This window comes from Epinephelus moara, chromosome 6 (genome assembly GCF_006386435.1).
Source record: "Epinephelus moara isolate mb chromosome 6, YSFRI_EMoa_1.0, whole genome shotgun sequence".
Lineage (NCBI taxonomy): Eukaryota > Metazoa > Chordata > Actinopteri > Perciformes > Serranidae > Epinephelus > Epinephelus moara.
The window spans coordinates 37,863,664-37,873,179 of record NC_065511.1 but is presented as its reverse complement, the minus strand read 5'-3'; the positions used below and the strand labels follow the sequence as shown (position 1 = coordinate 37,873,179).

Genomic DNA, 9,516 nt, shown 5'->3' with positions numbered 1-9,516 from the left:
GTTAGTCTGAATTATTATATAATTATTTTATTCTCACTGTTTTAATGTCTGATTCATTCTTGCTGGCTGGCTGTTGGATCTTTGAATCACGACGCTGTGAGAAAACTGCTCCATCTAGTGGAGAACAACAGTCACTGCTGGTGTGGATTCATCTGAGCTTTTCATTCAGTTAAAACACTGGTATCTAAAAAACACAAAGTACACAGAGTATTCTTCACTTGTATTTATTCATACTATATCATATTTATATACTATGTTCATCAGATATTTATATATATTTATATATATATATATTTATTTACATATGGCAGTGTCGCCAGTTGAAGAAACAGATATTTCAACAAAATGGATGACAAACACATCAAATTCAGTGCTATGCTGAGAGCACACAAAGTCTGATTAAAAAAAACAAAACAAAGTGGGAAAAGGTCAAAAACACTAGTGTGACTACATGTAGCCTATACATGTTGTGTTACATGTGCAAATGTAGTGTTGCTGAACATGGCGTCGTCGACTCCCCCAGAAATCACCAGGCAGTGTACAGGCAGTCGATATAAACACATAAAAAACAACTTAAATAAAAAGAAAACATACAACAGTATTTACACTGAAACTGTGAACTGATGCTTTCTGAGGCGAGGGGAGAAGATCCGAGTAATAATTGTTCGTAATAAGTACAGCCATGCATTAACAGCGGTCGTCACACAGTCTTCCATACATGTTCTGATAGCTTGCCTTTCTCGCCGACATGTATCAGTCAAAATATTGGACCAAACAAACATGCGGTAGGTATGTAAGGTGTATACTGTCTCTCACATTCACCCGCTCATCAGAGAATACACTTTGGAATTAAATGGCTTTTGGATCGACCAATTGTTTTTCTATCTTTTCATAAAGCCAGTTAAGTATTCTTCGTTGTTTAAAAATAGAAAAGTGCCTCCAACTTTGCAAAACTAACCTCTGACACACATGCACTTGCGTGTGTTTGTGTGCAACAAGCTATCTCTTCTATAAATACAGTACGTTTTATATTCTTCTCTCTCCAGACCCCGCGCGGTCTACTTAACAAAAATAGAATAAAAAATAACTTTTAATACATTCTAGAAACAAACACGCAACTGAGTTGGTCGAACACGGAGGGTGAGGGTGCAGTAAGAGGCAGGTCCTGGTGGAGGTGGAGGTGGAGGTGTGTGGATAAGGTGGAGGGGCACAGGTGTGCCCCCTCAGGAAGCTTTCAAGGGTGCACTTTGAAAGAGAGCAGTTCCTCTGAGTGCATGTTGTTGAGTGAACGCAGCTCGGGAAGCTTGAGCAGCAGCTTGGTGAAGGTGGTGGCCGACTCCTCGCCGTGGTTCTGCATCACCAGGTTTCGCAGCGCCCGGATCAGTTTGTCCTGCAGCGCCTCGACTGAGTTCAGGTCCTGGATCCCTGAGCGGTCTGAGCCAGGAGAAGAGGAGAGAAAGGGTTAATGATGGAGGACAGGACTAACAAACATTTTGCTTTTAAATACATCACAGTACTTATTTTAAATGCCATTTGTGCACATATAAATGAATTTAAATAGAATAGATCACCTATTCGAGGTTCATTTTAGCCTTAGTACTGGTATAAAAAGTACAACTGTACGACCTCTTCTTCTCCACCCTGCTCACAAACAACATCTTCACTCTGAGGAGTTCTTACCGGCTGAGACGAGCACCACGGCCGTGAAGAGGCTCATTTCGTCTGAGTCGAGCCGCAGAGCCGCCAGCTTCTCGCTGAACTCGCACATGGAGTTGAGCAGCTCACCAGCACCCAGTGACCGTAGCGTGTCAAGGCTATAACGCTTGCCACTCAGGAAGGTCACCGTCCGCTCAACCACGTTGAACAGAGAAGCGAATCGGACCATCAGCACCTGAGAGTGGAGAGATGTGAAGATTATTAGTCTATGGTTTGATCTGCAGGTAAACAAAGACATCTTGTGATAAGTTCTTAGATCAAACTGACTGTAAGCGTTGTTTCTTACAACTCAATCTGACTCTGCTTTTATGATGTGAAACTTTCTTTCACAACCATTTCATCTGTTATCTGAGCAAATATTATTCAGCACACACAGCTGACAGCGTGCTCTGTTTGGGAACGCCTCAGCGACTCCTATATGCCGCGCTCAGCTTCAAAGCGAGCACAAAATAACACAACGTGTTTATGTTTGGCTTCTTTGCCCTCATACCTCAAAAGTTCCAGCTTTCAGCAGGCCCACTTGATCGTGCTCGGGGAGGTCGCGGAAGCCCGGGATCCTCTTGGCGAAGTCGACCACCTCCTGCACGGCGGGGGTGAAGCTCATGGAGAACTCCTCCCAGACCTCCTGGCTCGGCTTGCGGGGGTCCACGTAGGGTGATGTGTTCATGGGACAGACCTGGGAAACCATGACGACAGAGGGTCAAACTTCAGTTTCAGTTTTTAAGAGTCATAATATGAATTTTAAGAATGGAAAAGATTAATGACTCACCAAGTGTGTTCTGTTACTCATGCAGCTGGTTGGTCCACTGTAACCACTTGAGGCAGTTTGTGTGTTAAATTCATGCTGTCTTTGGCTGACTTCTGATGGTTCACAGCTGGGGGCGCTGTTGAGCTGCTGCTGCTGCTGCTGCTGCTGCTGCTGCTGCTGCTGCTGGTAGACTCCCCTCTCCTCCCTGTAAGCAGTGTTGGCGACGTGTTGACTGTTACTGTACGAACTGTGCTGGTAACCTCCCACATCCACATTGTTGTTCCAGCAGCTCCAGCTCTCCTGTTGCTCCTCCATGCGGTTGTCACACCCCGTCTCCAGGGCGACCGCGCTCGACGAGGGCGAAGCCTGGCCCTGTCTCGGCGACCTCTGCTGGCTGTAGGCGAAGGCATCTTGGTGCTGCCGGCTCACGGTGACGACGGCCTCGTCCTCGCCGCTGTCTGATCCACAGGACGAGGCGGAGCTGGAGTTGGTGTCCATGGAAACCACGGACTCTGAGTCCTGGGGGCACTGCGGGGAGGAGGGGTTGGAACACGACGGGGAATCGGAAGCAGAGGAGGAGGAAGAGGAGGGCGAGGAGCTGGGGTCGCTGGTCATGGCCTCCATGGGCAGTGAGGGGCTCTGCTGGCCGTGCAGCATGCTGTGCAGCTGGCTGTTGTTGCTCATCATGTTGTTCATGGCGTTCTGCATCTCCAGCAGCATCCTCTGCTTTTCCCTCTTGGGGATGCGGCCAAATCTGACAGCTGGGAGTAAAATAACGGCCATTAGATTGTCTCAAGGTTAACGACACTTAAGGGCCACCAAAGAGAAGAAGTGAATGACGGCAGCTGAGTAATTAAACTAAAAGTACTGCTCACCGTCTCTGGACATGCCGACAGCCAGACACTTCTTGAAGCGACACTGCTGGCAGCGGTTCCTGTTGATCCTCATGATGGTGCAGTTCTCCATCTTAAGACACTTCTTGTACTGGATGTTCTGCTGGATGCTTCTCCTGAAGAACCCCTATAAGATCGCCATGAGCAGCATTGGTCACGTCAGTGTGTAAAGTCAGCAAGAGGCCATGAATCAAATGTGCAGAGACGCAACGCTTCATTCTGGGAACTTGTCTCACCTTGCAGCCCTCGCAGGCGTGGACGCCATAGTGGAAGCCCGAGGCCACGTCTCCACACACTTTACACAACAGCACCATGCCGTTAATTTCTGCAAAGACAAAGATGAGCTGTGACTAGTGTGCCTGAAACCAGATGTGCGACATGTTTCTCAGTAGCACAGTATTTTGACAATGCGACTTTAACGCTGTACTCACTGGTGATGCTGCTCTTGGCAGACGTAGAGGAGCGCCCGGCCTTCTCCATGCCGTGGCCACGCTGTTGGCCGTTCTTGGCCGGCGGAGAGATATCCACCACCATGCCCACGGCCCTGCTGGGCAGCGCGGGGCGGGACACCGACTGTGATGTCGACAGGTAGCTGCTGCTGGGGCTGGTGCTCATACAGGACTCTGGGCTGGAGGCGGAGCCAGAGGAAATATAGGCGATGACTCCTCCTGTGGAGAGGGAGAGACGGTGACATCACAGCAGGTTAATTACTTTCCTTTCTTTCATGGCTGTCAATAATTACATAGTATTAGATACACCCTATATCCACGTACCTGGGCGTTGTTGCTTATTATGCACGAATAATTTCAACTGTTTTAAAAAGCGAATAAACTACATCTGCTCTCTGTGGACATGTGACACCTTGTTTTCATGTTAATCTATTTCTGAGACATTAGCAGCCGCCAAAGGAATGTTTTCACCCCTACTACGCATCAAGCCTGCCAAGGGTGCTGTGACCCAGTGATGATAAGAGGACTTTAACTGCAGTGATAATAATAATTATAACAAAATAGCCTGTTTGCCAAATGGATTCTTGGCCAGTACAGCGAGTACACGGGCCTGTGACACGCCTCGACAGCGGAGCAGCCTACATTGTGTGTTTCCTGTCTGGTTTTATCCACTGTGCTAAGAATGACCTGCTTTATCACCTCCAGTGCTGCTTACTGGTTGGATAACACCATTACATAACATACATGGGTCTCTATGCTATGGGAGGGTGCTCCAGACAGGGTCACTGAATCAGTGGAGCAACATAACAGTTGTGGGAAAGCAGAACGCAAAGGGAAAACATCAACGGGTGGGTTATGTAATGATATGTGGTGCCAAAGAATGCCTGCTTAGGATTAAAGAGTTTGGGCTTTAATGTTTGGTGCACAGGTAGTCTGGAGCGAGGAGACGGGATATCTCAGAGACATGTGAGTCATTATTAGAAATAGGAAAAATGACTTTAAGTTGTGTCATCTAAGTGCCCCTGGGCAAGGCACTGCAACTGCAATTAAAGTGACTCAAAGTAGGGCGGTGCAGTTTGTAAAATACCAAACATGTGCAGTCAGTTTCCATTTAAGAAAAAAAAAAAGATTACTGGAATATTTGTGTAAAAACTCAAAATAAAACCCTAACTCTGGAGGCCACAGCAGATGATTACCTAACCCTCAACCATGACTGTTCTCCTTCACGGCCCACCCACACGTGGACCTGTCATGAATTTCTGTGAAAGCGACGCGCGAGGGAGCAGGCAGAGAAAAAAATCTAGGTCAGTGGCTGCTGTGTCTCCACCGTCTCACGTGTACCTCGCGGTCCAGCCTCGCGCCGGGAGTGCTGTGTACAGCGTGGATTATGCAACGTTCTGCGTCACGGGCCCAGCTCCGGCCAATCAGAGGAGCGCTCCAACTGACGCGTGCTGCTCGCAGAGGACCGCCCCTCGACCAATCAGAGGAGTGTACCAGGGAAGCGTGTACACACGGGCACATGGCTAGGCTACGCTGTCCATGTGAGAGTTAAACACTGTTGTTGTGTCAAATGGAAATGGACGCGGCGGCGCACTGGCACTCCTAACCCCGATTATTAAACACTATTTCTGGGCAGGATTAACACTCTAATTCATCTTAATGCACATGACAATGAAATATAATAATTTATAAAAATGTGTCAACACCCTGTGACCCAGAGAGGACGGTATGATGCTGCACCACAGCCAGGAACAAACAGTTTCAGTGGCAGGACTCATTCATTTATGAAACACTTGATCTATTTAAAACATGATGCATTCAATGAACTTATGTGTTTCATACCTTCATGCCACCAATACCCTCTGAGCTTCCTCTCCATAATAAACACAAAACGCAAAATAAACTCGAATTATACGTGCGTAAAATGATTTTTAAGAATGACTTGGACTCCTCTCGAGGTGCGTCATTTCCTTACATGTTAACATCACTGCAGCAGAGTGTGTGCACAGTGCATGCAGTTACAACACTACATCCTCTGTGTTTCAGTGCAGCAGTTATTAATATATGAAATATTGTGTTCTTACCAGGCTTGGCTGTGCCGATGTCCTCAGGCATCTCTGTTCGAGGATGGAAAATCTCCAACAGATAATTCAACTAAACTCAACTGTCTGTCAAGACTTCTGCCACTGTCACGAATTAAAACATAAAAAGGAAAAGGACGCAGACTAAACTTGCTGTTTGAGTGAGAGCAGTTTAAAGATGGAGCTCATCTCATGAGTGTGCTGCGGGGAAATAATCTGCAGGTCCGACTCTCCCGGAGAGAACAGGTCGAAGTGATGCGTCTGGCTCGGAGGAACTCCCCCCTTGTTGTGTGTGACTGCGGGTTAGTCAAGAGAACGAAATGTTCTCAATAGTGGGCTCGCCCATGTGACCCATTTGTCGGCCACGCCCCTCCGCCCGGGCGCTCGAGCCACTTTAACCCAGTGACACACTTTCAGGACACCGGAGGGCGGAGCCAAGCGCCTCGTGGATGTAACAGAGGAATGGTAACAGAGCGGTCACGTTGCAGAGCACAACGTGAAGGGAGAAGCCGGAACAGTAAAGTACAGTGCAGTCATGCTGCGTGCAGTGTGCCTCGACAGTTCACCAGCGAGTCAGCCTTGTTTTCAGGCAATTATTGACTGTTTGCAGTTACTGACAAGCTGCAGCTGGCCCTTATTTTAACAGACTGCAAGGGTGGAAGAAGCTCTTAGATGGAAAGTAAATCTGTAATGTGTTTAGTAACTTTAAACATCATGTATGTAGCAGAGTAAAAAGCACATTTCCTTCTGATAAAGTGGGGTTCATGGGTGGAGGGAAGTGTAGCCTCTGCACATTGATCACCTTTGCTTTTACTTAAGTGAAAGCAAGATTCAGTCAAGATTTCATTTAACAAAAAATACAAAAGTATTAACGTCGTAAGTGCTATATCGTTGGCAACTGGACTTGCTTGCGTTTCTTGACGACGTTTCGCCTCTCATGCAAGTTGCATGCGCTTGCACAGGGTTCAAAGCCTGCAACTTCGTACCAGTCATTTAGAATTCAAGAAGCTTCTTGGATGAGAGGCGAAACGTCGTCAAAAAACGCAAGCAAGTCCAGTTGCCTACGATATAGCACTTAGGATTACCATGACCTGGATGACTGAGAATCTTCACCGACAAATAGTATTAACAGCAACATTTACTGAAAGTATTGTACTTTGGTACTTCCATAAATTATATTATTAAAGGCCTACACTCAGTTCAGTTCAGTACGCTTCCGTCATGGGAGGGGCTGTTGATGACTTGTGGGAGGGGCTGTTGATGACTTGTGGGAGGGGCTGTTGATGACGCCGCACATGCGACCCACTGTTGGTGGACTAACAGGAAACAGCTGATAGCAGGAATGAGGAGCTAGTAGCAAGAGGGAAACACAAACCTGAAAGACACTGTAAAGATGAGCAACTGATGAGACAAAGAATTGCACGCCCTCCTTGCTCTCGCAAACGAAGAGGCCATTAACCGTCAGATGACGGGGACGGTGAAGAACGGGCCGACTTATGAGAGAATCAGCGAAGGACTGACCAGCTGCGGTTTCTGCGAATCACATTACTAATGCTTTAACAGCATGGTTGGAATATGAGGCAATAGGCCCATGGCAGGAGGCATAAATATAGACAGTGCAGGCACTGTGGTTGCACTGGGGCCCAATGTGTGTGGGGGGGGGCCCTAAAGAGAGCAGGCCCCCCCACAGTCAGTATGTATACATGCACAGTTAAGTCGGGTTACAATTATAGCTCAACTAGGCCATTTAATAGGTCTACCGTCCTTGTCCCAGTCTACAAGCACAGGAGGGGAATCGATTTATTGAACGAAGGATGTCCGACTCTGCATGATAGGTGGCGATACGCCCTCTTATACCTTGTTAGCATTTGACCTTTTTCCGGTTGACCTATTACATTACAGACCAAACAATCGACAAACAAGTTAGCTACTGTTAGCTAGCGGCAAACTGGTACCATGGTGGACAACTTCACAGCTCTGTACGTTGCGTCTGTCTCAAAATGCACAGCTCTGGATGTAGATTTTGCCATGTTTTTACCGGCTTCTTCTGTTACGAATTTAATGCCATTCAACTTCCAGATCAAAGCCCGGGGCGGACACTGGAGCATGTGCAGAGCGTTTAACATATGCGTCAGTCGTGCTTTCTAAATAACAATGGCATAACATGTCAATCACAATCTTTTACCATCCCAGTTAGCTCACTGACGTCCAGGTCTGAGAGGAGATCCCCCAGGACACCATTCGCCGACTCATCAGGAGGATGCCCAGACATTGTCGGGAGTGCGTACAGGCATCAGTAAAGATTTTCAACTTCAGTAATTCATTCATCAAGATTTGATGTGTGATTTAAGTGTTCCCTTATTTTTTTTGAGCAGTGTACAACACCTGGGTGATTTCACTAATTTTAGCCCCTTTAGTGGGGAGATAAAAAAAAACGTCCGTCTCCACCCAAGCAGCACTCAAACATTGTTCCAAGTTGGTCTGCACCAAGTTTGAAAGGGAGACTGCATAGGTAAGATACATAAAAAGAAGTAACCACCGAAACATTTTCACTGGCCTCAGTGCTGCTCTCTACTGTTAACTAACCTCTTTTCCAGCCTGTCTGTGATGTTGAATTAACCTGGAAATCCAGATGCCCTGCCCCCAGCAAATTCAAATTTGCACTGCACGGGGATGTGGCCCCGACGAGCAGAGCAGAGCCCGTTGAATCGCCTATCGGACCAATCAGATCAGTCTATCTGACAGAGGCGGGCTCTGGGCGGGCGTAACATAATGAAGACAGCGCTGCGCCATAGGAGTCAAAAAGTAAACAGCCAAGATGGCAGCTGCTGAAGGACCATGTCCATTCAATTTAGCTTTGGAAGAAACACTAAGCCAACTACACTTATCTTTTTCCTTGAGAGAGGAACAGAAGACTGCCCGAGAAGCCTTCACTTGCAGGAAGGACGTTTTTGCCGTTTTGCAGATGGGATGCGGCAAAAGCATAATATATCAGTTAGCCCCACTGTTCGGCAAACCAGTGGGGCTAATGGACAACTGAAGTGCATGTAAACGCGTTACTCCGACTAATATCGGAATTCTCCAACTCCGATTAAGACACCCAGATAATGCGATTGGAATTCGATTTTCTCCGGCATGTATGCGCTGTAATCAGAGTTAAACTAGACAATGCATGTGGGCATGCTCCACACCCCCCACGCTGGCACATGACCCCGGAACAGACAAGACATGCTATTGTTGTAGCCCTCCAACAGCATACGGCGTTCTTGTCTGCCTCTCGAAATCACCATGACCACGAGGGATAGCGTGCACCTTATCTGCACAATCAGTAACACGTACATTACGTACGAGATGAACAAAGCTGTATGATTATCCATCTGTCCAGCTGTTGTTCGAAAATGCTGGTCTGCCGCCTGACTCCAGTTGTTTATTATTAAGTGACGTAATAGGTCAGCCGGAAAGGGGGCCGTATTAACCAGCTGAAACGACGGATATCGCCACCTAGTGTTGAGGAGGAGGACACGTTCCCGTCAGTAATTCGATTTTCTCAATTGCTTGTAAACTGGGACAAGGACAGAAGTCCGATTAGACGCCAAAATCGAATTTTGAGCATAGCTCGATTAAGCTGT

General features: G+C 47.2%; 1 protein-coding gene across 1 annotated transcript; it reads right to left on the bottom strand.

The window, feature by feature from the left end:
- Window positions 1-208: 208 nt before the first annotated feature.
- On the bottom strand, window positions 209-6,197 carry nr1d2a (nuclear receptor subfamily 1, group D, member 2a). Its single transcript, XM_050046452.1, has 8 exons — window positions 5,891-6,197; window positions 3,789-4,025; window positions 3,594-3,682; window positions 3,340-3,484; window positions 2,486-3,225; window positions 2,207-2,392; window positions 1,681-1,891; window positions 209-1,434 (listed from the first exon to the last, which is right to left on the bottom strand). The coding sequence occupies exons 1-8, from the start codon at window positions 5,919-5,921 to the stop codon at window positions 1,235-1,237; spliced, it is 1,839 nt and encodes a 612-aa protein (XP_049902409.1). The 5' UTR covers window positions 5,922-6,197; the 3' UTR covers window positions 209-1,234.
- Window positions 6,198-9,516: the final 3,319 nt, after the last annotated feature.